The sequence below is a fragment of the Plectropomus leopardus genome, chromosome 6, assembly GCF_008729295.1.
Source record: "Plectropomus leopardus isolate mb chromosome 6, YSFRI_Pleo_2.0, whole genome shotgun sequence".
In the NCBI taxonomy this organism is placed as follows: domain Eukaryota; kingdom Metazoa; phylum Chordata; class Actinopteri; order Perciformes; family Serranidae; genus Plectropomus; species Plectropomus leopardus.
The window spans coordinates 26,665,765-26,692,982 of NC_056468.1; the positions used below are offsets into that span (position 1 = coordinate 26,665,765).

The 27,218-nt window shown below is 38.0% G+C and overlaps 5 protein-coding genes across 5 annotated transcripts; 3 read left to right on the forward strand and 2 right to left on the reverse strand.

Moving 5' to 3' along the window:
- The first annotated feature begins 274 nt into the window (after positions 1-274).
- On the forward strand, positions 275-2,974 carry c6h22orf39 (chromosome 6 C22orf39 homolog). The gene is made up of 3 exons (XM_042488109.1): positions 275-337; positions 2,014-2,181; positions 2,304-2,974. The coding sequence occupies exons 1-3, from the start codon at positions 308-310 to the stop codon at positions 2,433-2,435; spliced, it is 330 nt and encodes a 109-aa protein (XP_042344043.1). The 5' UTR covers positions 275-307; the 3' UTR covers positions 2,436-2,974.
- A 383-nt stretch (positions 2,975-3,357) lies between these two features.
- mrpl40 (mitochondrial ribosomal protein L40) lies at positions 3,358-5,957 on the reverse strand. The gene is made up of 5 exons (XM_042488108.1): positions 5,775-5,957; positions 5,533-5,610; positions 4,241-4,396; positions 3,838-3,919; positions 3,358-3,710 (listed from the first exon to the last, which is right to left on the reverse strand). The coding sequence occupies exons 1-5, from the start codon at positions 5,837-5,839 to the stop codon at positions 3,483-3,485; spliced, it is 609 nt and encodes a 202-aa protein (XP_042344042.1). The 5' UTR covers positions 5,840-5,957; the 3' UTR covers positions 3,358-3,482.
- Positions 5,958-6,152: 195 nt separating this feature from the next.
- On the forward strand, positions 6,153-13,206 carry acaa2 (acetyl-CoA acyltransferase 2). Its single transcript, XM_042488107.1, has 10 exons — positions 6,153-6,302; positions 8,074-8,240; positions 8,378-8,506; positions 8,942-9,058; positions 9,197-9,344; positions 9,884-10,059; positions 10,871-11,000; positions 11,138-11,208; positions 12,316-12,470; positions 12,564-13,206. The coding sequence occupies exons 1-10, from the start codon at positions 6,287-6,289 to the stop codon at positions 12,643-12,645; spliced, it is 1,191 nt and encodes a 396-aa protein (XP_042344041.1). The 5' UTR covers positions 6,153-6,286; the 3' UTR covers positions 12,646-13,206.
- Positions 13,207-15,146: 1,940 nt separating this feature from the next.
- rpl6 (ribosomal protein L6) lies at positions 15,147-21,658 on the forward strand. Its single transcript, XM_042487588.1, has 6 exons — positions 15,147-15,313; positions 15,412-15,510; positions 16,518-16,661; positions 19,588-19,636; positions 21,186-21,370; positions 21,476-21,658. Exons 1-6 carry the CDS (start codon positions 15,167-15,169, stop codon positions 21,626-21,628), a joined length of 777 nt encoding a protein of 258 aa, XP_042343522.1. The 5' UTR covers positions 15,147-15,166; the 3' UTR covers positions 21,629-21,658.
- A 672-nt stretch (positions 21,659-22,330) lies between these two features.
- On the reverse strand, positions 22,331-25,119 carry dynll1 (dynein, light chain, LC8-type 1). The gene is made up of 3 exons (XM_042487590.1): positions 24,923-25,119; positions 24,055-24,193; positions 22,331-22,703 (listed from the first exon to the last, which is right to left on the reverse strand). The coding sequence occupies exons 1-3, from the start codon at positions 25,102-25,104 to the stop codon at positions 22,566-22,568; spliced, it is 459 nt and encodes a 152-aa protein (XP_042343524.1). The 5' UTR covers positions 25,105-25,119; the 3' UTR covers positions 22,331-22,565.
- Between the last annotated feature and the right edge of the window lie 2,099 nt (positions 25,120-27,218).

A 27,218-nucleotide genomic window follows, 5' to 3' on the forward strand; every position in this document is an offset into this window, starting at 1 on the left:
CAAGTAATATGTATTTTATAACAACGATAGATGATGCAAAATCCAAAAAGATGCAAAAGAGGAAATGTCCATATTTGTCTCAAACAGGACTCACTGACCTATCAAACGCAGTCACTGCAATTATTGGATGTTTATTTGTTTATTTTAGTAGTAACACTCATTATTATTTTATTTTGATGCTTATTGTCGGAATTGCTCAAAAACTAAAATTTAAAAGTAAAGGCCGTGAAATTGTATGGTAACGCTTTTATTGTGAAAGGAAATTGAACCGGAAGTACAGTTGCTGTATTAGCAAGCGCGGCTAGCAATGGACCGGTCAGATGGAGCAGTGTGGAGGGTAATTTATCAAATTATTACATTGTGCTTTACGTTATTGGTTAGACTTCCTGTTTTTATTTCACCAAGAACAAGACAGTCTTGACTGTCTTGTTCTTGATAGTCCCGATGAGGAGTAAAAAGTGCCAAATATGAAACAAATCGTTAGCAAGGTGACTAGCTATCGTGCTCAACTGCTGAAGTAACCTTAGCTAGCAACAAGCAATGTGGGTTAGACGAGGAGGTTTTCTCAGAAACCCTTGGTTATTTGTCTGACTCACGGCTTTCTTTTTAATCTAACCATGCTATAATTATTGAAACTTAAAAATGACATGTAAATATAGATTATTGTAACGCTTTATCAGTGACTGAGGTTCATTTAAACTTTAGTGACCCCAGGGAGGCGCTGTCAGACCAATGTTTTCTTTTTCTATTTAAATTAACGTTAGTAAGTGAACACGATCACATACATTTATTTATTGAATTATTAAATAGTATTAATTACAGTGCTTTAGAGAGGGTCTTGTTAGTGGAAATTCAGCAATTATAATATCTGTAAACCAAAAATTCAAATAAATATAACACGAAATAATCGTGAATAACATTCATTCTTCTTCTTTTTTTTTTTTTTTTACAATAAGTTTAATGCACGTTAATTTTATATGATTCCAGCAGTAGTTTAAGAATGGCCTTTTTCAAAGTCTTGTAACAATGCAGTTTCTTTCCAATGATTGTTTTAATAATGTCTTTTCTTTGGAGCCACAATTCTAAGTCAATCAAGACAGCTGTGATAGAATTTCAACCTTACTGAAGTAATAGCCATAATAAGCAGCTCAAATTAAGATCTCCCTCCACTGATCCTTTATGCTTTTAAATCTTATATCTTACTGTGCATGAATACATTGATCAGCCAGACCATTAAAATCACTGCCTGGTGAAGTGAATAACATTTATTGTTGTTATGCTGGAACAATGCACCACCCCACACTGCAAACACTGTTCAGGAATGTCCCGAGGAACGTGAAAGGAGCTCAAGGCGTCCAACTGGCCTCCAAAGTCCTCAGATCCAAATCTGATCGAACATCTGTGGGACGTGTTGGTACACAGAGGAACCCCCAATCCACGGTGGGACCTCCTTTGTTTCGAACTTTGCTCTGACTCTGTTGAGGCATGGACACAGGACCTCTTGGGGGTGTCCTGTGGTGTCTTGCGAATTCTTTGAGTCCTGTGTGTTGTGAGGTGGGGCACCAGTACAACCCATGGATGCTCAATCAGATTTGCATCTGGGGAATTTGGAGGCTAGGTCAACGCCTTGAGCTCTTTCGGGCTGTTCCCGAAAAGTTTATGCGGTGCAGCATGGTGCACTGTACTACTGGAAGGGCCACTGCCATTTAAGAGTGCTGTTGCTATAAGCGGGTGTGCTTGATTTTCATTAGTGTTTGGGTTGGTGATGCGGCTCAAGTGGCACTGACGTAAATGGCAGGACCAAAAGTTTCTCTGCAAAACATCGCATTGTTGTGAGATGATGAGAAATGTCAGAGATTTTACTGTTTTGGCTGATCTGCGCATGTAACCGTAGATGTAACCAGGTCTGTGGAAGTGATGCAGTTTCTGAGCAGAGACTTAACATTAGGAAGTGAGAATATAATTTGTTCAAGTTGGTTTGGTGATGATTCCAGCCTTTGTTTGATGCTACAGCCACCCCGAGCCTGTGATGACTACTGGAGTGAATTTAAACACTGCAAAAGCTTAAGGAATTATTTTCACCACTACTACACTTACGGTAACACCCCATCCTGTGAGCAGTGGAAAGAGGACTACCATAACTGCAGAGAGTGGGAGAAACACAGAGGCACTGAGGCTAAGGTACAGCAGTAGGCAGTCACTCTGTTTAATTTTTTTTAACCTTTCTGGATGTCTTTAAGAGTATATGCAAAAGCCTTGAAATCAAGAGAGGCCATTTTATACATAATGCATCTGTATTGCAGGAGGCCTTGCTGAGGAGTGAGAGGAACAGAGTGGCTGAGCAGAAAAATTTCACTCCAGTGTGGGAACTAAGACGAGGCCCTCCTAGAGACTGGCACTTGCCCCTGGATGAGGAAAAGCCTCAGGACTCCTGAACTGTCACTGGTCACCTGTCTCTTTTCCACTAAAGCAAAGTGAAATGAAGATTCAAGATTCTTATCACTTAAAAGACTTCATAAAATTGCTCAGAGCCCTGAGCTGGAGAGACTCGTCATAACTCCTTTTCCGTCTCAAGCTTTCAGTGAGCTGCTGAATGAAAAAAGATTGGTAACAGTGATAGCAGCATCTAGTGGTCAATAATGAGGATGACTGCATGTATTCAACCAGCGAATTACAATATGATCTCTGCAAAGGCAGTGTCGTTTTTTCCCCGTCATATATATTTCTCCAAAGCTTGTAAATTGAACCTTTAAGGCTGACCTCACTCAGAGACTCACTGTAAATCAGTCTTAGGATAATTGCCTTGCTTGTCTGTGTGTAGTGTTGGTAAAGGGCAATATTGGGTAACATTATGCCACAGGTATATTTTAAGATTCTATGTATTTCATCCAAGTAATGAAAGATCTATCATGTATTGTTCTGATCAGGGTTAAATTAAAATATTGAAGCTCCATTAGGATGCATTAAGACTTAATTTGCAGCTTTTGTTGTCATCAAATAGGAGAGCTGGCCGGAGTAAGCCTATCAACATTTCTTGAAAGCACCATATGAATTGTCTTCAACCAAGGTAAATATGCTTTTTGATGCTGCAGATGCTTAACCATTATTCACAGAGAGTCTAGCAATAGCATTTTTCTGCCTTATGTACTCAACTTTGGCAAAAATGCAGAAAATTATCTAAACAAACTGGATCAGTAAAAAAAAAAAGCAAATTTAATTTCCACTTTACATTGTTTTATACAGAGATGTGAATGTGAACACCCCCCAAAAAATCATAATTTCCATGAGTGTTGTTGCATTTGATACAGACATGAAACAACTGAGCTAACTGTACAATTCAAGAAAAACACATTTGCAAAGTGTCCTTCACACCTCCATATGCAGGCTGTTAAAAGGCTGAATCTTGGTTTACTGAATCATGTACATACACACAAAATACATGACAACACACAAAGACTGCACCCACAGCTGTCCCCTGTCCATTACTGTGTGTAAACTCTAGTGATGTCTGTGTATTTCCCATCAGGAGCTTCATATTCAGTCTTTGGCGGTGTGTAGGCAGGACCTTTATGAGAGAAGGGAAACAGAGTGGGGTCTGGCTTTAGCGCGGCCTGGTACAGCTCCTCAGACTCTAATTTCAGCTCCTGCAGCGCCTCCGTCTGGGCCTTTATTGCATCTTCAACAGCCTTCACCTCAGCCATGTGCTGCTTCTGCAAGAACAAAGACAGTGGAGCACGTCAGACTGAGCCCCCTAAGTGTACATGGTGGAGAGCGGAGGTGAAGAGGAGAGACTCTATAAAATCTTAAGTGATGGAGGTGTCACAGGTAAGTGGTGACCTGTTTGTATCGACTCCACTCCTTCAGCAGCAGGGCTCGACCCTCACTTTCTTCAAATGGCAGCCTCAGTGCAGAGCGTTCCCTGTGTAAGAGAATAAGAAACACTAATTTATAGCACTCTAAATCAGCGGGCACCACAATAGCAATGAAAGAACAAAAGGTAAAACAAGTCATAGAAAGACTAATGATACTTAAAAGCATATCCATAAAATATTAAAATGTGTCATTTTAATGTTGAGCAAGCATTGGCCAATGTTCTTGCATTGTTTTAATTTCTAGAATTACAACAACTTTAACATGTGTCACCACATCCAGCACTGCAGGTCGGTTAACTATGCCTTAACAAAAATCTAGCCACATTATGTGCACATGACAGTTTGCACAACAGGGAAATGAGCGGTACCTTGTCTCATCCAGGCATTTGGATGGAATGATTTGGTCCTCTATGGGGATAAACTCAGGTGGGACCCTCTCCAGCCTCTTCAGCTTTTTCCTCATTCTCTCTTTGGCTAGCTGCTCCCTTCGTGGGTCCACTTTCTTCTTCTTTTTAGGCTCCGCTCTTAAACACAAAGCACAGCTCTATGTGAGCACATTCAACCAAGAATATATATATAATAGATCTGTGAAATACATGAATATAATGTCTATTGTTACTGTGAGATAAAAGGTGATATTGTATTATACAATATAAAAATCAACAAAAAATGACAGCTCTGCACTTAGACCACAGTATTGCATTTCTTTGCATTCTAAACTGAGTTTCTGAGTTGACTAGAAACTGAAATGTGTGTTAAACATGGTGGGACACACATCTGTGACTATTAATAGTATCATCTAGCTCTGTTTTGAGAGCGTGAAGCTCGAAACATCACCTCCATGATAATTAAATATTTCTGGATGTATAGTCTAGAGTGCGTACTCTGTTTGTTCAGCTCTTGCATGGTGTCCTGTCCAGCACCAAATGTTTATTGTCTGGATGTGTGTGCTTTGTAAACTTTGAGAGCCCTTTTTCCCCATAGATGTAAGAACACACCACAGCTTTACAATCGACTAAAAACCACCAAATCCCTGGTGGATTAACTTGTAAGGGGTTCTTCTGACTTTCCACCTCCATCTTTTTGCATCTTCACCTCGTAGTGCAATTGTTAGGTTTTTCATAGATAGGTATTAGATACTTTATCAGTCCTTCAAGGGAAGTAACATTTGTTGCAGCAATTCACTCACATATAACCACACATTAACGAAAAGCACAACTTTAATCATCCACAGGAAAAAAAAAATCTAAAATAATTAATAAAAAATACTCATTTAAAAAATATCTAATAATAATAACAACTATATAGTGTTTAAAATTTAAGTGTATAAGAGTTCAAATCGTACATATTCCTTGCCAGTTTATGCTGTGCTGTTTGTTTTAACTTTTGCTGTTGTGTTTTCAGTCTACTTGTTCTTTTATGTGAAATTAATTATGCTGCTGTCTTGGACAGGACTCGCCTGCAAAGGAGATTCTGCATCTCAATGGAACTATTCCTGGTTAAATAAAGGTTAAATACATAAATATAAATACATAAAGAATTCTGCAATTAATCAAATACCCAAAATAATAATAATATACAAACTGACAAGCAGTGAACCTGGTACTTATGAAGGTTCACTGCAGGTCCTGTTGGTTACATCAAGCCGTCATGATCGTACCTCAGTGGGGCAGATGTCTTCAGTGTCATCACCGGAGTCAACCATGAACTCTGTACAGCGTGTTCTCCAAACAGGAAGCTGCAAAAACAACACAAACAAACAGATTTTAGGTCACATCATGACACGCTGGAAGTTGGATTGTTTGTCAATCTCAGGATCGATTCATTTCTCTGCTGAATAACCTTTAGCTGTGTTAGCTTCAGGAGCTAGCGCCTTGTTACCTGTTCACAACAGACACTTACCTTGACGGAGAGGCGCGTCGGGATAAAACCCTGCAGAGACCGCGCGATAACCCCGATAAAAACATGTTTCCACTGTATGCTGCTTCACTTTAAACACGCATGAAAAAATGTTCACATGCTTCTCCTGTCCTCTTGTGAGTGACAGGGAAGTCGTGTCGCGAAGAGATGACGTTTTCGAACGGTCTCCCTCGCGATTTCTCACGCGCACTTTCGACGTTTTTTCTTGCTTAAAATAAAACAACTAGACGCATTAAAAATATAAGACTTCGTTAAAACAATACAATGAAAACTATGACATGCTTAAAACACGTTTAAAGAATTTAATAATGTTTTAATTCAAATTTATATGTAACAGTCTTTGTCGAATCTTCCCGGCCGCGTGGAAAGTTGGCTGTTGTGATATTTGGGGGAAAGGTCGCAGTCCTCAGGTTTTTATACCAACCACAGACTGAATCAGAGAGCCACAAGAAAACTGAAGTTTGATCCTGGCAGTGGGCATTTGATTCAGCATCATGGCGCTTCTCAGAGGTAAACAAACACCTTCCAGTTCAGCAGGAATTACAAAATATGCAGAAATGCGCGAAGGTGGACGTGACTACTTTGACTACTATAAATGTTAGGGATGCAGTTTTACTTAAATGTGTCACAGTGGAGGATTATTATCGATTTAAGATAATCGTCGCCGACTTGAAGCCGACTAATATTTCATGTCAGGGGAGTTTTGCACGTTTTCTGATCACAAAGGCGCTGTCATATAGGCGAAAGGTGACAAGATGGTGTCAAGATCATTAACAGCTGCTTCTCGACAGCAGTCACAATTACTTTTCGATCCATTCAAGTGGAAATAATAATTATAATCTTACTTAATTACGCCCAGTGAAAGAGGAAGGACTATTAAGTTTCAGTTGTAATACCACATTATCAATCAAACCTAAGCAAATTGGCTTGATTTCTTTTAGAAACATGGAAGAGGCAATGAGCAACGACAGAGCAAATTACCCCAAAAATGAGTAGGAAATCAGTTTTTAAAAAGTAAGTGAAAATGACATGAAAATTCGATAAGAAAAACAACAACAAAACAAACAAATAAACTAACAAGTTTTTTTTTTAAAAAAACAATGTAATTATCTTTAAGTTAAGTGAGATTAAGTGAGGCTATAAGCCTGTAATATTAACAGGTTTATTGGATAAAAAATATTAAAAAGCTGCAATGTTGCATGCAGGTTACAACTCTCTTTAGTTACTTCAGGATAGATGAATCCATGTAAAGTCTGAATATTTGTGTGAATATGAAACATATTTTGAAAAGTAACTAATAAAAGATCTTAGACAATGTGGAATGAAGGAAAAAAAAAAAAAAAAAGGACAGTGTTTCTTCCTGAGAAGTATAAAATAACATCAAATGGAATAACTCAAGTAAAATACAAGTACCTCAAAACTTAAAACTGTTACTTGTGTAAATATAATTTGCTTAAACAAACAGATAACATGTGTAGTTTTAACAGTGCATTGTTACACATTAAAAATAACATGAAATGCAAGTAACTTTAAACTAAAACGCAGGAGTGTAAATAAACTTTGTTTTTAGGGACAAATTACACAACAGTAAACCCACGATTCTGGCACAACTCAGGTGTTAAAAGGTTAGTTGCAAGTGCCAAGTCAGGTAAAGGTCTGCTGCGTCCCCTGACACGTATCAGGGGTTACTCCACAGTTCAATGTCTGAATAAACTCATAGGCATATCAACACATGATATTGAGATAACTGTCATGACTTTCAGTTTCATGTTACCGGTGAGTTGTTTATTCTGAATACATAATTGCATTATTGAGGCAATTTGTCTCACTCAAAATGTTGAAAAATGTTTGCATAGCTGTTAATCAGTTGTTGGCACTTCTGGTTGAGATGAAGTTAACTTACTGGAGTAATGAAAATTATGTATAAATTTGGTCTGTTAAATGTCAGAAAATAGTTTTTTAAAAAAAGTTTCCTAAAAGACCAAGATGTCGTCCTCAAATGTCATGTGTCATTCACAGCCCAAGATATTGAGTTTTCTGTCAGAGGAGCAAAGAAACCAGAAAATAGTCACATTTAAGAAACTGGCAATAGAGAACTTTCATGTTTTTTCTTTAAAAAAATACTCAACAAATTAATCGATTATCAGAATGGTTAGTGATTCATTTAATTGCTGAAAATATGTACCAGCCAGGATTTTCTGGCACCATTATCTGACTCTGGTTCAGTAGTATGTGGTTTGAAATCCTTGTCGCTGTTCTAAAATGCTCTGTTTCCCCGCAGGTGTATTTGTTGTAGCTGCCAAGCGCACTCCGTTCGGTACATATGGTGGCGTGCTGAGGGATCACAGTGCAACAGATTTGGCTGAGCATGCAGCCAAAGCTGCCCTTGCTGCAGGGGGCGTGGCACCAGAACTTATAAACAGTGTCATCATGGGAAATGTTATGCAGGTACCTAAAATTCGACAGATCAGCATTTCACATTGAACAGGTTTCAACTGCCATCACCTGAAAATGCCTACTTTAATATGCATATTATTGTGTGCTGACAAGTGTTTATTTCTCTTAATCTATCACTTTAACTATAGAGCTCAGCTGATGCACCCTACATTGCTCGTCATGTGGGTCTGAGGTGTGGCGTTCCCATCCCAGTTCCTGCTCTCACCGTGAACAGACTGTGTGGATCTGGTTTCCAGTCCATCATCAATGGTGCTCAAGTAAGAACATCACCAAGAACAAAGTACATTTAATAAATCAACATGCAAACAAATATTAATGCTTCTGATTTATTGAAAGGATAGTTTGTGTCGGAAGTCTTTTTGCCAGATGTTGGTTGGTGTCTTACAGTAGTATATATAATACAATATGTACAATACATAAACATATATAACATTGTTGTAAAAAAACAGTTATGATACAGTTGCAAATATACAGTTTTCACACATGTACAATACAGTTACAAAACATGAGCAGATGAAATCCAAATAGTAATTCTGTAGAAATACAAATGTTGATTAAGTTGTAAGGCACTGTCCACAGCCTACATGAGTAAAAGTATTACATGTCACATATACTGTATCAGTTTAAGAAAATGTGTCATAACTTTCTTCTTGTTACATCCCAAACAAAACCCTGTGGCGTTGTGTCTGCAGGAGATCTGCCTCAGAGAATCGGAGGTAGTCCTGTGTGGAGGTTCGGAGAGTATGAGCCAGGCCCCGTATGCTGTTCGCAACATACGATTTGGTACAAAGTTTGGAGTCGATCTCAAGGTTGGCTTTTGGTTGATTTTCTCTGCTTTTCTAAAAACAAGACACTTGACACAAATGTACATGTGATGGCCACAACGGCAGCTTGTTCAAGCTTTTGATAAAAAGATAAAAAACCTCTCGTCCTCGTCTGTCCCACAGCTAGAGGACACCTTGTGGGCTGGTCTGACTGACCTGCATGTCAAAATCCCAATGGGCATCACAGCAGAAAACCTGGCAGAGAAGTACCAGATCACACGAGAAGAGGTTGATAAATACGCATATCAGACACAACAAAGGTGGAAGGCAGGTAAGACGGGTTTCTTCTTTATTTATTTTTGTCAGTTCCGTTTTTATTAAATTTTTTGGATTAATCAAACATCATATGAAGAAAAAATACAGACAAACCCCAAACATTAAAAAAAACCCCAACTAAACAGCAGCAACAACATACATATCTCAGTACATAAACATATCATAACAAAGCATTTGTGACATACTAGATATAGTGTCCCTTTGAGTGATGTTAGTTACAGAAAGTAAAATAAAATAAATATATGAGTCTTCTTACCCTAACATGTTAAAAGCACCAAATTCCACCTTTAATCCGATTTTAAAAATGTTCCCAAACCTGTTAAAATTCCCCTTTGTTATCATTTAACTTTGCTAACATTAATTCAAAGGAAGCATTGTCTGTTATTAACTTCACCCAGTCACTAATTTCTGGTTGAGTCTGACTCTTACAGTGGCGAACAGTTATTTTAGCTGCAGTAATGAAGCCTTTAAGTGCCAAGTCAAGTTCTGGTTTTGATATTTGACAGTAATATCTTAATTGTTTTTTACTTACAGCTCACGAAGCTGGTTACTACACAGCAGAAATCGCTCCCATTGATGTGAAAGCTAAAAAGGGCAAAGTGTCCATGACTCAGGATGAACACCCTCGTCCACAGACAACACTGGAGCAGATGGCCAAACTGCCTCCTGTCTTCAAGAAGGGAGGGACTGTTACTGCTGCCAACGCTTCGGTGAGTTTAGACCTAAGGTGGTGTCTCTGTCTGAGGTGGTCTGTCAATTTTTTGCATTTTTATCATTCTGGTGACATAACACAAATGGTCTGTTTTACTTTAAAGCTAAATAAGGCAGGATGGAGGAGGAGGAAGACCTCGAAATGCTGATAATCAGAGCAGATTGGATTTTTTGGGAGGGGGGCTTTAAAGGACAGTCGCTGAAACAGACTGAGGGTGAATGCAGGTATATTCAGGCAGAGAGTATGACAAAAGTAATACATTTTTTTAACATTACAGCATGTAAACATGTATTAGAAGAAATCCCATAACAAGTTTGAACCTGAAAATTAGTATAATAAGGATCCTTTAATATTTATAATGAGTGCAACAATACATTGATCTGGATGGATTTATTGATTCAGTAACCAGTGATTTAATTGAATTGATGCAAAGTAAAAATGTTGATACATTTTTAAGATACAGCTGTATTTTGATATTCCCATGGTGTGTCTGTGTCAAAATTTCTGACCAAACACCTCCTTCCTAAACAGTTAAATATTGCTAGCAGCCTGGTGGACAAGTAGCAGACTGAAAAAACAATGAGGATATTTATTGATATCGTCTCATTTTGATCCCTGAGGACCCTGAATTAAGTCAGACTTTGTGAAACAAGCAAATATTGTATTGTTGCCCAAAGAATCAATATAATATTTTATTGTGATGAAACTTGTTATTTACACTCTAATATAGATGTTACGCAGCTACTGTTATTCAGCCATGAAAAGTAGACCACTCTTACTAAATCCAGCTGTCTCTTCTTGATCTCCAGGGTGTATCTGATGGTGCTGCTGCTGTGGTGATTGCAAGTGAAGATGCGCTGACTGAACACAAACTCACTCCACTAGCCAGAATTGTGTCCTATCATGTGTCTGGCTGTGACCCGAGCATCATGGGAATCGGTAAGTGACACCACTGTCATGGGGCTGTAATTTAATTCATTTGAATTGAAAGGAATACATTACTAAATAAACCGCTGTGATACTTTACATTGTGTCTTTATAGTAAGAGTTTCTGGTTTCATCTGGTTTCATTTTAGGTCCCGTTCCAGCAATCACAGAGGCTCTTAAAAAAGCCGGTCTGACTCTGAACGACATGGATCTCGTGGAGGTTTGTCATTAGTGAGACACTGATCTCCGTGCCATAAATTTCACTAGTAGTGAATGAAGTACTCAGACCCCTTTTTTAAGTAAAGGCACCAATACCGCAATCTGAAAAATACTTACTTACAAGTAAAAGTGTCACATATAAAAGTTTAGTTGTATAGTAGTATTATGAGCAAAATGTACTTAAGAAAAAAGCATTTTTATTGTGCTCAAGAATATAATAACGTAAACAGTTACAAAACATTTCTGCGTAAGAGTTCAGCAGCTAGAAAGGAAATCTTACCTTATATAACAAATTTTGTTTTGATCTCATATTCTCTTGACTTTAGCTGTTTGTTTGCTTTTCTCACTACCGTTTCACTTCTTGCGCTCTAAGCTAAACTGCCCATTTGAGTAATTTCTTTTACTGATGTGCTCTGCTGGGTCAGATGCAGATTCGACATACTAACGTGGCCAAAAAACAGCCAACAAGGGCTGATTAGTGTCAATGGTGTGGGACAAACAGCAAAAAATAGGGTAACAGACGCTCACCAACACCCGGTTTGGTGTGTCAGGGCCCCTGTGAGAGAAAAAAATAAAAAGCTCTCTAAATTTGCTGTTTTTTTTAAGGAAATATTCGATTATTTAAGCTCTTTAGGCCTCAATATATATTTTAATAAAACCACGAGAGAAGTTTTAAGGGAAAATGTTCAAATGTTATTTGCTAACAATTCATAGACATCTGACACTTGACATGGTGCCCTAACAAGACACTGCTTTTTTGTACGGGGTCACAAGTCGAGAAAGGTTGGAATAAACCCTTTTAATCTTTAACAGTGTGTTGTATTTTAAGCTCATAATGTTTTTTTAAATGTTAAATCTTAATCTGACTGTAACTATTTACTTAGGCTGTCAGATGAATGCAGTGGAGTAAAAAGTACACTATTTCTTCTGAAATGTTGTGGAGTGTGAAGTATAAAGTAACTTAAAACTTAAACTTAAACTCAGAATGAAGTAAATATAGATAGTTACTTTCCAAAACTTCATTTCATATGTGTTTTGATTTATTCAGGTAGTCCAAATAGTAGACTAATTACTTAGTTGTGTTACTTATATTATTTGCTTTGCACAGGTGAACGAGGCTTTTGCCCCTCAGTACCTGGCTGTAGCTAAGGCTCTTGGCCTGGATCCAGAGAAGAGCAACGTTAACGGTGGAGCTATTGCCATCGGACATCCTCTCGGTGCCTCTGGTGCACGAATCACCGCCCACCTGGTTCATGAGCTCAGGTTAGTTTGTCCTTTAGTAATCATGCTTACAGTAAATTAGCTAAGATGTCTGCACAGTAAACAACTTTGAATAATTAACTTTGTTTTCAACAGGCGACGAGGAGGCAAGTACGCTGTTGGCTCTGCCTGCATTGGTGGTGGTCAGGGCATCGCCATCATCCTTGAAAAGTGCTAACTGAAAAAACTGCCAGTGTTACCACCGGTCATAAAATGAAACAAAGGTCACACGTGCTAAAATCGTTTCTTTTTCTGGTAAAACCTTTCATGTTAAATAAAACAGCAAATGTTCTCTTAACACAAGGCTGTGTCCCGGCACACAAAGAAAACTCAACATCCATTATTGCTGCTCACTCTTGTTACTTCTTTCAGTCTATTTATTCAAAAATGTACAATAAATGTTTGATTCCAGTGTTGCCTTCGAAGCCCTGTGAGAATAAAGAGTGAATTCATGTTTCTGTGCTCGTTGCAACATACTGTGAATGTGCCTGAGATACAGAGCAGGGCCTTGGTCACATTAACACGTGTAGCATATCATGAACTCATAAAGTACAGTATTTATAGGGTCATAGTAATGTTTAAAGGGACTCTGAACTCCAATGTTTGCCTTTAAAATGTTCACTCCATTATCAGGAATCAACATTTGCAAAAAATATTTCTGACCTGTGATGGCCTCTGCAAAACTGATTTTGTATTTCATTGTCAAAGAAGCTCAATAAATTGATTTTAAAAAAGTGAACTTTATGTTATTTTTAATAATTAGCATGGAATTAACAGACTTAACAGACTGCCACTGCTAGTTCTTACTTTCATTTTTTAAAAAAATCATAATTGGATTCAGAAATTGTTTATATTAGGTTTGCACTGTGAAGGAGTTTGACTCTATGACTTGCATAACAATAAACATGCCGCAAAACTATTAAGACGAAGTAAGAATAAGAAATAATCACAATAGAATATTTAAAAAAAACACATTAATATTTAAAATTGTTACTATTATTAAAGATTTAGTTTTTAAAAATATTTTAAACAACATTTAATTTTTTTTAAATATTCCAACACAATCAGTTCTTTTCTTTTCTTCTTTCTCCCTACAATAATAATTCCCCATTGATTGATTTGTTTCAAATGCTCAAAATGACTTTAGATGTTTGGATGAGAAACTTTTTTTAATGTAGACAAAAGAGTTAATGTGTTAATTACAGCAGGGATGATATGGAAATGAAATAACAGAAAACATCAAATGAACCTCACACTATCTTCCAGTTGACATCCGTCCAAAAAGTCAGGAACAATTCATGTAAAATAATCATACAACACCAAGCCTCCACTTTACCGGTGAATTATATAGCTTATTTCATAGTTTACTGCTCTTTAACGTGTAAATATCATAACTATAAATATAAGTATTGCTGCATATACTGTACATACTGTCATATCCACCTACCTCATGCATATAAAGGAACCTGTTGCAGGAATAATTCCATATTAATTTTAGTGTCTTTGCACAACTGTATTATCATTTACAATTTAATTTTGTTGTTGTATATCTGCACACAGCAGTCAAATGTTTATCTTTGTTTAGATCTGTTGTTTTTAGCTGTGTGTCCTTTTCTATGTACATTGGAAGCAACAAAAATCGGTGTCAAATCCCTTGTGTGTATTCACACTTACATTGGCTGCTTCTGATTCTGATAACATATATTTAAAGACATACAAGTGTTTACTAAAACAACTGAAAACTAACAAAATTAAAATATATCCAAAGTTTTGAGAAGTACCAGTCGTTAAAACACAAACAATGTTGTTTTTATTTCAAATTCACAGTGAGAATAAAGGAGAACTAGATGTAGGACTACAAGGACCACAACGTCCCGGATCAGCTACGTAATTACGTAAACGTCATTGTGCAGCGTCCTTATATACGTAACATTCCCGGATGTCGGTCTTTTTTTCATAGCAAAGGTAAGACAGCATTGCCTTCGTGTTACTGTTGAAATAAAATCTGCTTTCATCTGTGCCACAGAATTAAAAATACAATCTCAAAATATCGGGAGACGAATCCTTGTATATAGACATTGCGTTAGACGTAGTTATTACTATGATGTTTCCGTCACGTCGCCGTAATAATGATGAGTTTAGTGTATCTGTAGTCCTAGGCCGCCGGCTAGCTTCCGTGCTGTGTGTAACGTTAGCTAGCTAATAGAAACGTGCTGTGCTTCGTTAGTCTCCTGTGCCACTTGACCATATAATTGCGCTGTCACATACATACATTTACACGAAAAGCACTAAATTGTCATTTTGAGAAGACCAGTGGTTGGCGAATTAGTAAAGCGACTCTTCTGTGCTATGTTGCTAATGGCTACCCAACGCTACCAGTCATGCCTGCTGTGCATTGGCGATATCTGGTTTTTAGCACTCAACCTAACACATTCAGTAATAGTTTGGGGGATCGTTTTGATGGTTTTCTGCTGTTAAACAATGCACTTTGTAATGTAGATTGGGAACATTACTGTAAAACTTTTAAAGTTATTGATACAGTTTTAGTCCCTTGTAATTTATATCAGAATCAAACCTAAGCTAGTATATAGTTTGTGGTTTGAATACTATTTCAAAACGAGCTATGTCACAAACAGTTATGACATTACATTCGAAATGGATTCCGTTGGTACACTAACCTCTGTATTACTTTGTGTCAGATGGCAGAGGGCGACAAAAAGGCTGCCAAGAAGAAGCACGGGAGCCGGAACCCGGTTCTGGCCCGGGGCATCGGACGCTACTCCCGGTCAGCTATGTTCGCCCGCAGGGCCATGTACAAGAGGAAGACCAAGACCACTGAGACCAAGGTGAGGGAAGATCAGTGACAGAAAACAAAATAAGCGAAACACATCATACTTGTTGACTGAACTTGTTGACTGTGATAATAATTTGTCCCTGTTTTTAGGTGGAGAAGAAGATTAAGGAGAAGCCAAGGGCAACCGTTGTGAAGACTGTTGGAGGAGACAAAAATGGAGGCACTCGTGTTGTCAAGCTGCGCAAGATGGTGAGTAATGTGTGAATTCTTGTTTTCCCTCTCAGATTTTATTTTGATCGATTACTGGCAGTAGAAATTATCAATATTGTTATGCTGACAGAAAAATCAAAACATATGTATCACACACTATTAGGAAAATTGGAAATGTGTGCTTAAATGAGGAATTACTTAATTGTACACTTTCAGGAGCGAAGGGTCAGTTTCAATTGCATTATAACTTTATTTATCAGCTGATACATTGACACTTCTGATCTATTATTGCAAGTGTTGTTACTAAACAGGTTTCCATCACAGATATGTGCACAAACTAAGTGATATCTCTGAAATGTCGTTAAAACAATTGAGAGATGACTGCGTCTCCATTGAGTGATGTAATGTGGCTTCTCCTCTTGTGATAACACTCCAAGAAGCAATGGCGATCGATGTTCAAAACATCAGCAGATTTATTTCTATTGCAGCCACTGCACTAGCTGTCATTATTTCTAATCAAAGGGTGACATAGGCATGTTATGTGAGTGATAATAGATAGGCAAGCCCCTTATATGTGGGAGCGGCCAGGTATGAGGGATTTCTGGAAGGTGATAGTCCACGATTTAACAGAGGAATTGTGGATTCAAAACTTCCAGATGATCTGCTCAACTCTTGAAGAATTATGCTAAGCAATAACACCTCTTGTAGCGCTCGTTGCATCATGCCCAAGGAAGCCAGTTCCTACTGACAAGCACATAGCCATAGCATCATGTGACCTATAGAAGCAAAAAAGTGTTTCCATTGTAGTTTTGTTGAAAGATGGCCTTTTCCAATAGCCTGAAATACCACCTTATATGAGCATAAAACTTTGGACTTGGGGGACCTGGGTTAGGCATATTTTCTATTTGCAATTTCAGTTTGCACAGTTTTAGGGTTAATAGAAGCCATCTACTGCTTTCAAGAAATGCACTTGTTTTATTTTTTTTTTGTATGTGCGTATCTTTTGATTTCTGCAGCTAACAGTAATATGTGTGTTCCTATCGTAGCCTCGCTACTACCCCACAGAGGATGTTCCCCGTAAGCTGAAGAGCCACGGAAAGAAGCCTTTCAGCCAGCACAAGAGGAAGCTGCGCAGCTCCATCACCCCAGGAACGGTCCTCATTCTGCTCACTGGTCGCCACCGTGGAAAGGTGAGAACCATTTTTAGCACGTCTTGATAGCGTTTTGAATGTTGGCATAGAAAAGCAGGAATAATTTGACACACACATTACAGGCTGAAAAATGTTAGGTGTCTCACCATAATGCTTCTAGTGCTTTGGAAAAATATAATGGATGACTATTGAGCTGCTGCATTGTGTATGACTGGCCTCAGCCAGCAATTATTTTCCAGGGTGCAGATTCAATGTTTAGATTGTAAAGTCCAGTGTTGGGGTTTAAGGGCATGAATCTGTTTGTTTGCTATTAGCACATAAACATGATCATCTCACATAGTTTTATATATACACACACACACACACACACACACACACACACACACAGGTATTGGTCATTATGATCTACAAAGGCACAGTATGTTTTCCAGATGTGAACAAAAGGATCAGAGCATCGGAATATGACCCTACATTTATTCCCATTGATTCACAGGTCTTTTTATTATGTAGACTTTCACTAGACAAATAGTTTGATCTGTAAGATGTAGTTTAAAGGGTTGTTTACATTTAGCATTCTTAACAGAAGTCCATATATTCCAGTTTGATCAGTTTTGAAACACAATGAAATCTTATCATCCAAATGAATATTCAGTGATAATGCGAATGGAATAGAACTGTTGGGGACTAAGTTTTTTGTGCAAAATTTACCAACTACTGATTAAATTACCACTGTTTTTGTGGCTGGTGACTGAAATGAATTCAGCAGCCACTTTTACCAGCAGTTGGCTGGTGGCTGGTGCTAATTTCCAACTGTCGCTGTATGGATTTTATCTTAATGTGGTGAAAAAGCAGTGCATTATTGGTGTGGTGATTTACCGCCAATGCTGGTACTTGGTGTCCCTTGTGCACAGTGCTATACGTGTGTACATCATAAAAAAATTTTGATTGTATAATTCTCTGGTGTATCAGTGACGTGTAGGAACTACACTGCAGACTGCATTCTCACCTCCTAGTGACAGGGTGGCTGACTCATATGAAGGGTCCAGCGTGGGTTGAATGCGCATCTGCAATTCCGCGTTATATATTTCTGATGTATAAAATGTCTGTATCTTCCCTGCGCTGCTTTTTTATAGTGTGTGATAATCTGGTCACATCTAGTTCCCGCATCCAGGCACAGTCTCGCTCAATCTTTCACCACCCTTTAGTTCTCGTTCTCATACAACTGAAGTTATGCCTGATAATTAAGATTACTAATGACAGCATTAACAGCCTAAGTGGCGCATTTTTCTATTGATTACATCTGCTTAAAAAAAATTTGTTGACTGCGGTAATATCACTTGACTGCATAATTGTTAAAAAAAAAAAAAAAGAAGAAAATCACATGTTAATTGTTTTGACAGATATTATGGTTACCTTTTATGAGTTGTGATTTTTGTGGGAATTTTTTTTTTTATTTCATTATCACTGCAAAAAACGTAAAAGTTATTAAAAGTTGATTGTTTTATAATCATATTTAGTAAAACATTTGACCGTCAAAAATTTGAAGCTCCTGTGATTTGGAGTTTGCACCAAGCCATATTGCAATTTTAATAATATTTCGATTCATTATGAAGCTCTGTCATTTTAACAGTCTTTATATATATTCTTTATTTAACCAGGTAAAAGACTCATTGACATTTAAAATCTCTTTTCCAATAGTGACCTGGCCAAGATTGTGGAGATGAAGGATATATTTATTTATTTTTCTTTTATTTTTATTCATTCATTTATTCATTCATTCATTCATTCATTGTCCTTGTGTGTGTGTGTGTGTGTGTGCGTGCGTGCACACATATATAAATATATTTACATAGATATATCAATGTAAAAAGAACCTATTATAACCTTCATATTGCACTCAGAGGAGTCTGATGCAGACATTGAAGGACTTGGCTAAAGAAAAAGCCACCTGAGCATTCTTGAACGTGGCCTGCTAATGCCCCGTTGAGTGACACTTAACTGTACAACATTTCCAAAAAAAGACATTGGCAGTATTTATACTTATTTCAATCAAGGCGCACTTGTCTCTTTTTTTTAACTGTTGTGGATAAAATATTTTGACTGTTATGGCAGTACAGTCCAGTTTAAAAAAAAAAGAGCACATATCTGAAGGTATTGACACCCTAAAATCAGTGGTGCATCTTTATTGTGTGTGAAGAAGGCATTACTAACAAGCGTGCTTGACACATCACTATAATCACACACCCTCAGCACCACAGACATTGTCCCTCCCTCCCACTCTCAAATGCTACATGGGCAAGTTATGGAGGCATGCTTGTGTGCCCACACACTCTTAGAGCAGTAGCTGACCTAAATAAAGTTTCTGCTGTGAATCTGATGGGCAGAGAGCCCTCATGATAAAATTTGGAATAAGTGTCAATTAGATTAATTTTCCTACCATCAGTGTTTATCCCAAAATCTTTCTTTATCACACTAGATTCGGTTGGCAAAAGAAGAAACCTTGAGTAAGCAAGTCCCTTCTTTCGAGACAAAATACAAGGACGGGGGTATGGGACTCCCCAATATTTGCCACTGCCACTGTTACTGGGCCACTAACATTTGATGTCTGGCCACTGTCTTTAGCCCAATAGCCCAGAATGGGCCTCACTACAATTTAACTCATGCCAAAATATATCACTTCCTATACTCCTTAGGACTTCACTTAAATACCCTCTGCCCAAGCTACCACCAGCCCTGGTGGTTTGTGCTGTTTGTTTTGTTTATTTTTATACTGACAAGCTCAATAAAAATATTCTTAAAGAATTTTCCCCTCAATAGCTTGACATGAAAAATGGATTGCAGCTATTAAATAGTCTAAATGGTGAACATGCCAGTTTATTTAATTGGCTCACAGCTTGAGTTGAATGAGTGTTTTTAAACCCAGTACTGTAACTTTATACTAAAGATAATTGTTATTGTTTTTTAGCGTGTGGTGTTCCTGAAGCAGCTCTCAAGTGGTCTCCTGCTTGTCACTGGTAAGGATGACTTTTTGTGGTTGCTCAGTATTTATGCACATTAAGCCTAAATACTGAGTATTTCTTTTACAAACTTTTTATCAGTGGAGCTTTGCTTCAATAGTAGCTGATGGTTGCGTGGCCTCCACCAGTCATGAAATGCCAACATCACAGACCGAAACTGAAGAGGGAAGGGTTAAATGGAGCAAAAAGGAGCTTATAAGTGCATTAAGTTCCAGAAAAGGCAAGTCCCTTTTGCTGTGTGACTGCCTCAGTGTATTCTTCATTTTAACGTGTTTACATGAATTTTGTACAACGGCGGGGTCCAAAGCTTTAGTGAAAGCGAACAAAGGCCTCCGTTTCCTGCTTCAAATTAAAGCCCTTGTTTCATCTTAAAAGCCCTTTAGTACTTTGGTCTGGTTATGTTTTATGATTGGTGGAGAAAGTATTCTAGTAAATGCAAAATACTCCACCCCTAAGTAGAGATGTAGTGATGTTAAATTATTGTGATAATCGATTCCCGTGGGGGGGCATTTTTTTTACCAGCCAAAACAATAAATTGCTTTTTTTTTTTGTCTCATACACATTTATGACAATAAATCTTATTGAGATGATATGCAAACTTAGGCCAGAGCAAAATCTGAAGTAATAGTATTAAATATGCTGAACAGCTCATCACTGCATCCTCTGTGTGTACGGTAAACAGAGCTGCAGAACGAGTAGCGCTCGACGGCTTTGCTGCACTGCACAGATGTGAGTGACAGAGAGAAAGCAGAAGCAGCTGCACAGAGCATCAGAGCCTTGCACCCCTAAAAATGCAGTGGAGACTCACAGCAGTTTAATACTTGACTATTTTGGCACAAATATGTACCCGCCTGTGTGGCGAATAACCTCCAGAGATTTTATCACATTCGGCTCTCGGCGGGTGTCAATTTTGGAACTCACCGACAGTTTTTACCGGGATTTCAAAGAACGGTGATCACACTTGGTTATCATGATAATTAAATTTGACTGATACTGCTAACTGTCAGGGAGTTTCACCGCGATTACCATGATAACCGGAAACCTTTACATCCCTACTCGCAAGTATCTAGTTGTAAATTACATTTTAATTTCTCTTTAGCCATGTCATATACCTCTCACAAAATACTCAAAAGTAATTGAAATACACATTGCAAATAAAAGAAACATAAATGCTTCCCATTTCGGATCGCCATTTTGAACGAAGCCTCCATAGACGAACTCAAGGTAATTGTTTTTTTTTTTTTTTGTTTGTTGTTTTTGTTTGTTTGATAAGTTCCAGCTTTTCACATGTATTTATGCATTCATTTGAGTTTGATATTCAGGGATCCAGATTAAATTATTTTGGTATTTGATCTTGACTTGCATGTTAAGCTAAGCATTGCCTATCAGTGTTTTTTAATGTTACAAACTCTCGTTATGAAATAGCCCTTCAGATATCCACTATCGGTCGACCTCTAGTAAAAACAAACGTATTCATAGTAGTAGCTTTGTCAGAAGGATGTTCCCGACACCATGTTTATAACTCTTTTGTTTTGCATACTTGTAGGCCCTCTTGCTTTGAACAGAGTACCGCTACGCAGGGCTCACCAGAAGTTTTGCATTGCCACTGCCACCAAAATTGACATCTCTGGCATGAAGATCCCCAAAACTCTGAACGATGCCTACTTCAAGAAGAAGAAGCTGAGGAGGCCTCGTCACCAGGAGGGCGAGATCTTTGATACAGAGAAAGAGGTGAACTTAGTGTCTTTCAACACATTTTGACCATTTTAGTGAGATTTTGACTCCTGGATTTGTAAAACTGACTCACTGGTTTTCTTCTCTTGTCTCCGTCTGCAGAAGTACCAGCTGACAGAGCAGAGGAAGGAGGACCAGAAGGCTGTTGACGCTCAGCTCCTGCCTCTTATCAAGAAAGAACCTCAGCTCAAAGGGTACCTGCGCTCTTCCTTCTGCCTGTCAAATGGTGTCTACCCACACAAGCTGGTTTTCTAAATGTGTTATAATTAAAGAGTACCACCGTAAGTCTTCTCCTGCCTCATCTGTGCTGAAAATTAGTTTGTGTATGGCTTTGACGTTTCCTGGCCTGACTAGTCAATAACTTGCCGCCGTCTCAGCAACATGCAAGAAAACATAATACCACAGCTCAAATCGTATAATCAATTTTCACTTTTAATCTGAATTTGCCATCATCAGGTTTCATGGTGTCTCATGCAGGTATAACTCCTGCTGCCTTATATGATGGAATGACCTTAAACCTGTTCTTAACATCTTGACCATGAGATGTATTTTGATTTGGTGGTGTTTTATACTCCATTTGCCTTTGCAGAAGTATGGCTGAAAAATGTCGTGTATGCAGACGCACTGGCCACTGCAAGTTAATTTCCTGTGCAAAACATTAATTTCAGGATTCCCGTTTTAAAATTCATTAATTCACTCAAAAAATAAGGCCTTAATTGGTATTAAACTGTTGAATCAATCTTATAAAGTCATACAAAGGTGTTTTTCTGATGTTGCCCTGTAAAATTTAAGAAAAATTGGTAGCATTATTTTAACTTTAAATCTCATCAAAATGCATGTCAAAACCACAGAGTTGTCTAAACATAGTAAAACATGACAAAAGGTTAAATGGAAGCAGAAATATCTGGTTCAATCAGTGTATAGTGAAAGAGTGCAATGAAATGACCACACCAGGCATTGGACCCAGACAGCTTAACAGCTACGCTTTAATTAAAAAAATGACATGTCTAATGTAACAAGACAAAAATAAATACAACTGTTTTATCTCTAACATGGCCACATTTTTTTGTTTATCCTCAAAAACAGAACAAAGTAGAAAGCAGCACAGAAAAAGGCAGTGGCCCCTTGCCAAGGAATGATAAGTGCCTTTGTCGAATCAGTCAGTACTGTATGTATGGTCAGCTGGTGTCCCTCAGCCAGACTTGAACAGCAGAATGGCCACCTGACCCAAGTAGAAGTAAATGAAATGCTTGGTCTCGTGAGTCACGTAGCTGCCAAAGTTCCTCCCGACAATGCAGTGCCAGGTTGGGTTGTATTTCTTGTCAAACTCCTGTGTGGGACAATAATGCATTGCATTTATCAAACAATTGTGGACCAACATAAGACGTGTGAAGAAAAATAAGAATACATTGTGCCATGAAGCACATTCATTGTTTTTAAAGTGACATCACAGCTGAGGGATACAATTTTGCATTTATTAGATTGGGGTGGTGAGGAGGAATAATCAGAAAGCTTTTTTTTTTTTTCATAAAACATACTGTGCATGTATTGCTTTTACTTGACTAAATGTTATGTGATATCACTTAATACACCAACGTATTTAACCAGTATTGGTAATAATGTTCCAGATTTTTTTTTTTTGCCTACGTGGTTGGACTGACACTGAATTTTGAGAAGCACTTTACACCAAACTTGAGCTAGGAGGTTTAATGTGACAGGTCTAGCATTTTGGCCATTATGATAATACCAACATTTTATGTCCTAACGGCTAAATTACAATTAAATGGCATGGTTTCTTTTTTGTCAGACTTCTGTGAACTTTACAACAAATTTGATTTTGATTTGATTGCTAATTTTGCCAATATATAAACTTGGACAGTTTTGTCAAGATCACTCAGCTATAAAAAGTCTTCCAGTAAGACTGAAAGGTGTATACTCACTAAGAATTGGAAGTGAAAGATGTAATGCAAATACACCCTTTTCTAAAAAAAAAAAAAAAAAAATTAATCAGTTTGGTTTCTTTCTCTTTCCTGTCTTGCTTTTCTTTTTCAGAACCTGTATCTCCCTTTTTTGAGCAGACATGACAGTCTATAGTTTCCTCAGCAGCATAACCATAAATATACTCTTTAACTGTGTATAGAGACGAATGCTATTGCAGGGGCATACATAACTATTTTGGGCCCTTAAGTGGTGTGAGGGGCCCCAGAGAGCTGCCACTACTTTTTCATAAAATAATTCATAAAGTTCTTTTTACTGATATAATCAGTCAACCCCTTACACCCCACTGAGTTATCAGTCCTACTTTTCCCACCATTAAGTCGCCTCTTGCCATACCTAGGTGTTACAAACGGTCTCTATGACGTTTACACGTCTTGATTGGACCTGTGTCCCTCCCTACACTGATCAGGAATGCCATCAAGGAAATAAAAATGTGGGCATGTGGCTTCTGCATGACAGTCAGTCCATGAGGAACGGGTTTCCTCAGGAAGAGTGGAAACGATTGCACATACCAGGCTGGGTGTGTAACATAATGATACACAGGATGGGTGGTCAGTCAGTGTAAAACGGCATTACATCACTGGTTGCTATCAGTTTCACAAATATTCTAAATTTTGTTCGCAAGTTAGTATTACTTCATAAATTGAAATTAAGGTGTTGAATGCGTCATCAGCGGTTTCTACCTTTTTGATATATGCAGCGATATCTTTCTCAATGTTGTACTTCTCCAGGGCCTGTGTGGCACATTCAACAGCGTCCTGCTGCATTTCCTCCGACATGTCGGCATTTTTGATCACTGCCTTTCTTTCAGTCATGGTTGCCCTGAGAAACCAAAACACAGTAGAGGATTTATCATCCTCACGGGCGCATTGGCACACACACAATGCAACGCACACGGAGCATCCCAACAGTCCTCATCATCAATCGACCACAAACGACAATGTATGAAAAAACAAAAAAGTAAAATTAAAATTGTTAGTGACGAAGTTATTATTACATAATAATTGACAAATAATATTTGAACTAGCCATTTCTACAAGTGTTGCATAACAACTTTCATCAGCAGCAAGCTCGCTGGATGCGCGCTCTGCGTAGTTTCTATGGATACACAAGACATTTGAGATGGTCGTCTCAATTTTACCTGAGGTTTCAACGAGAATACTATCAAATCCGAGGCTGCAAAACAACAGCACATTTCTCAAAATATCCAAGCGAAAAAGCAAGCACCGTCCGCGTTAACACGCAGGATACCACTATAAACAGCCTGTTCTGATAATATTACAACGTTTAGAATATGTAGTTAACATTATTTTATGTAAGATGTTATGAGCAGCAGGGCTTTTACTAGCAACAGATCGCCACATGCATATTCAGCGATGAAGAGCTGTTGAATCGCATAACGGTAACTAGCTGTTCATTCATCCCGCATTAGGAAAAACAGAAACACCATCTTACAGTAAGCACATCCGTATCCGTTTCGACAATTCTTGAAATTGAAATAAATAACCATCCTTAAAATTTTATAAAACTTAAATTGTTAAATGTACCTACTGGTCTCCGGTGTGGCGTTTGTCGAGTTTTACAGAGACGTCCGCTCCTACAGTGACAACTCCCGCGAAGTGGTTGACATAAAAGTAATGTGGGTGTGTAGCTGTAAGAGACCGCTGGCTTGACATGTTCCCATTGGCTGGTATTAATTCACGGAGCGCGATCATTGGCTGATTCAGGCCCATCTTTGTGGTGTTTGTGCCCGCATTTTATTTCAGACCATCCTGCCTTGCGGCATGACCGTTGACGGGGCAACCACTGTAAATAACTTGCTCATGCTATGGCCCATTCCTGGCTCAGGTCCTGCTGATGACAGCTTCGTCGCAGCATAACATAATGAATTGATTTAACTTATCTTAACTTAAACTGATTTTAAATTTGGGTCACAAGTAAAATCTAGTTACATTGAATAGAATAGCATAGGATATGATATCATAGAATAGAAGATACTTTAATTATTCCTGTAAGGGAAATTCAGGTGGCCAGCAGCTCATATTACATAACAATACACCATATAAACTTAAAATACAAATCCTAGAAATATAATGTAATATAAAATGGCAATAAAGGTGAATGAACGAGTGAGTAAAGGGGAAAAAGGAGTGCTATAGTAGATAATGATAGTGTTTTAAAGAAGTCTTCATAAGAATGTCATATCATAGCATGTCGTCCAAATTAGCATTAAAAGGTCATACCATAAAAAAAGTCAGACTATAGCATGTCCTCCAAAATAGCATAAAAAAGTCATACTATAGCATGTTGTCCAAAATTGCGCTAAAAAGTAATACAACAGCATGTCTTCCAAAATAACATTAAAAGTCATTATATAGCATGGCTATCAAAATAGAATAAAAAAGTCATACAAAGACATGTTGTTGAAAATAGCATTAAAAAGTTATGCTATAGCATGTTGCTAAAAAGAAAATAAAAGATTTATACTATGGCATGTCCTCCAAAAAAGCATAAAAAGTCATACCTTAGCATGTCTTTCAAAAATAGCATGAAAAAGTCACATTATACCATGTTGTCCAAAAGTGGCATATAGAGAGTCATACAATAGCATTTCCTTAAAAATACCAAAAAAGTCATACTATTCCATGTTGTTTAAAATAGCAGAAAAAAGTCATACTGAAGCGTGTCGTCTAAAATTGCGCAAAAAAGTCAATATTGCATATCTATCAAAATAGCATAAAAAAGTCATACGTCATTAAAAATACCAAAAAAGTCACACTATAGCATGCTGTCCAAAATTGCACAAAAAATTGAATTGTAGCATTTTCTTCAAAATAGTGCATCAAAAGTCATACTATACTAAGCCATCCAAAAAAGCATTTAAAAGTCATACTATAGCATGTCGTCCAAATAAGCATAAAACTGTCATGCAATAGCATGTCTTTCTATAGCACAAAAAAGTCATGCTATACTACATCATACAAAAAACATTAAAAATACATACTATGGCATGTTGTCCAAAATTGCATAAAAAAGTAATACTATAGCATGTCTTTTGAAATAGCATGAAAAAGTCCCACTTTACCATGTGTTCCAAAATAGCATCAGTAAGTCATACTATATAGCATGTCATTTAAATAGCATAAAAAAATCATACTATAGCAAATTATCCAAATAGTATGATAAAGTCATGTCATTTAAAATAACGCGATAAAGTCATAATACATAGTATGCATAGTATAGTATGTCAAAATATGTCAAAAAATGACATGGAAAAAAACGGCCAAAATTATCAAAATATAGCAAGTTGAAAAATCAACCAAAAATGACGTAGTATAGTATGTCGAAGAATATCAATATATGACTTTTGGGGGGCAACCCTGTAACTCTAATGCCAGGTATGGGAACATTGAAGGAGTGACATGCTGCCACCATCCTGTGGGCCCACCACCTGCAGGACTGGAAATCAGGGCCGGGTGCATTGTGTGCCGGGGGGCATGCTGAACCCTGGCTTCGCAGGCTAGCTCTGGGGACATGGAATGCCACCTCTCTGGAAAGGGAAGGAGCGAGAGGTGGAGCAGTACCAGCTGGATATAGTTGAGCTCACCTCCATGCACAGCCCTGGCTCTGGAACCGTACCCCTGGAGAGGGGCTGGACTCTCTCCTTTTCCAGAGTTGCCCAGGGTGAGAGGCGCCAGGCGGGTGTGGGGATACTCACAAGTCCCCTGCTGAGCACCGCTATGTTGGAGTTCTCCCCGGTGAACGAGAGTGTCACCTTGATGCAGCTGCTAGTCGCTAAAAGGAGGTCTCTGACCGCTGTTTGTACTTACGCACCAAACATTGGCTC

Bases quoted from the DNA above. Each gene is read 5' to 3' on its own strand.
- c6h22orf39 (XM_042488109.1), top strand. From the start codon at position 308: ATGGACCGGTCAGATGGAGCAGTGTGGAGG. The intron at 338-2,013 runs GTAATTTATCAA...TTGATGCTACAG, and splicing joins CAGATGGAGCAGTGTGGAGG to CCACCCCGAGCCTGTGATGA. The intron at 2,182-2,303 runs GTACAGCAGTAG...TCTGTATTGCAG, and splicing joins ACAGAGGCACTGAGGCTAAG to GAGGCCTTGCTGAGGAGTGA.
- mrpl40 (XM_042488108.1), bottom strand. From the start codon at position 5,839: ATGTTTTTATCGGGGTTATCGCGCGGTCTCTGCAGGGTTTTATCCCGA. The intron at 4,397-5,532 runs GTACGATCATGA...TTTGTGTTTAAG, and splicing joins AAGACATCTGCCCCACTGAG to AGCGGAGCCTAAAAAGAAGA. The intron at 3,711-3,837 runs GTCACCACTTAC...TTGTTCTTGCAG, and splicing joins AGTGGAGTCGATACAAACAG to AAGCAGCACATGGCTGAGGT.
- acaa2 (XM_042488107.1), top strand. The intron at 8,241-8,377 runs GTACCTAAAATT...CTTTAACTATAG, and splicing joins TCATGGGAAATGTTATGCAG to AGCTCAGCTGATGCACCCTA. The intron at 10,060-10,870 runs GTGAGTTTAGAC...CTTGATCTCCAG, and splicing joins TTACTGCTGCCAACGCTTCG to GGTGTATCTGATGGTGCTGC.
- rpl6 (XM_042487588.1), top strand. From the start codon at position 15,167: ATGGCAGAGGGCGACAAAAAGGCTGCCAAGAAGAAGCACGGGAGCCGG. The intron at 15,314-15,411 runs GTGAGGGAAGAT...CCCTGTTTTTAG, and splicing joins CCAAGACCACTGAGACCAAG to GTGGAGAAGAAGATTAAGGA. The intron at 19,637-21,185 runs GTAAGGATGACT...GCATACTTGTAG, and splicing joins TGGTCTCCTGCTTGTCACTG to GCCCTCTTGCTTTGAACAGA.
- dynll1 (XM_042487590.1), bottom strand. From the start codon at position 25,104: ATGGGCCTGAATCAGCCAATGATCGCGCTCCGTGAATTAATACCAGCC. The intron at 24,194-24,922 runs GTAGGTACATTT...TTGGTTTCTCAG, and splicing joins AAACGCCACACCGGAGACCA to GGCAACCATGACTGAAAGAA. The intron at 22,704-24,054 runs GTAGAAACCGCT...TGTCCCACACAG, and splicing joins TCGCTGCATATATCAAAAAG to GAGTTTGACAAGAAATACAA.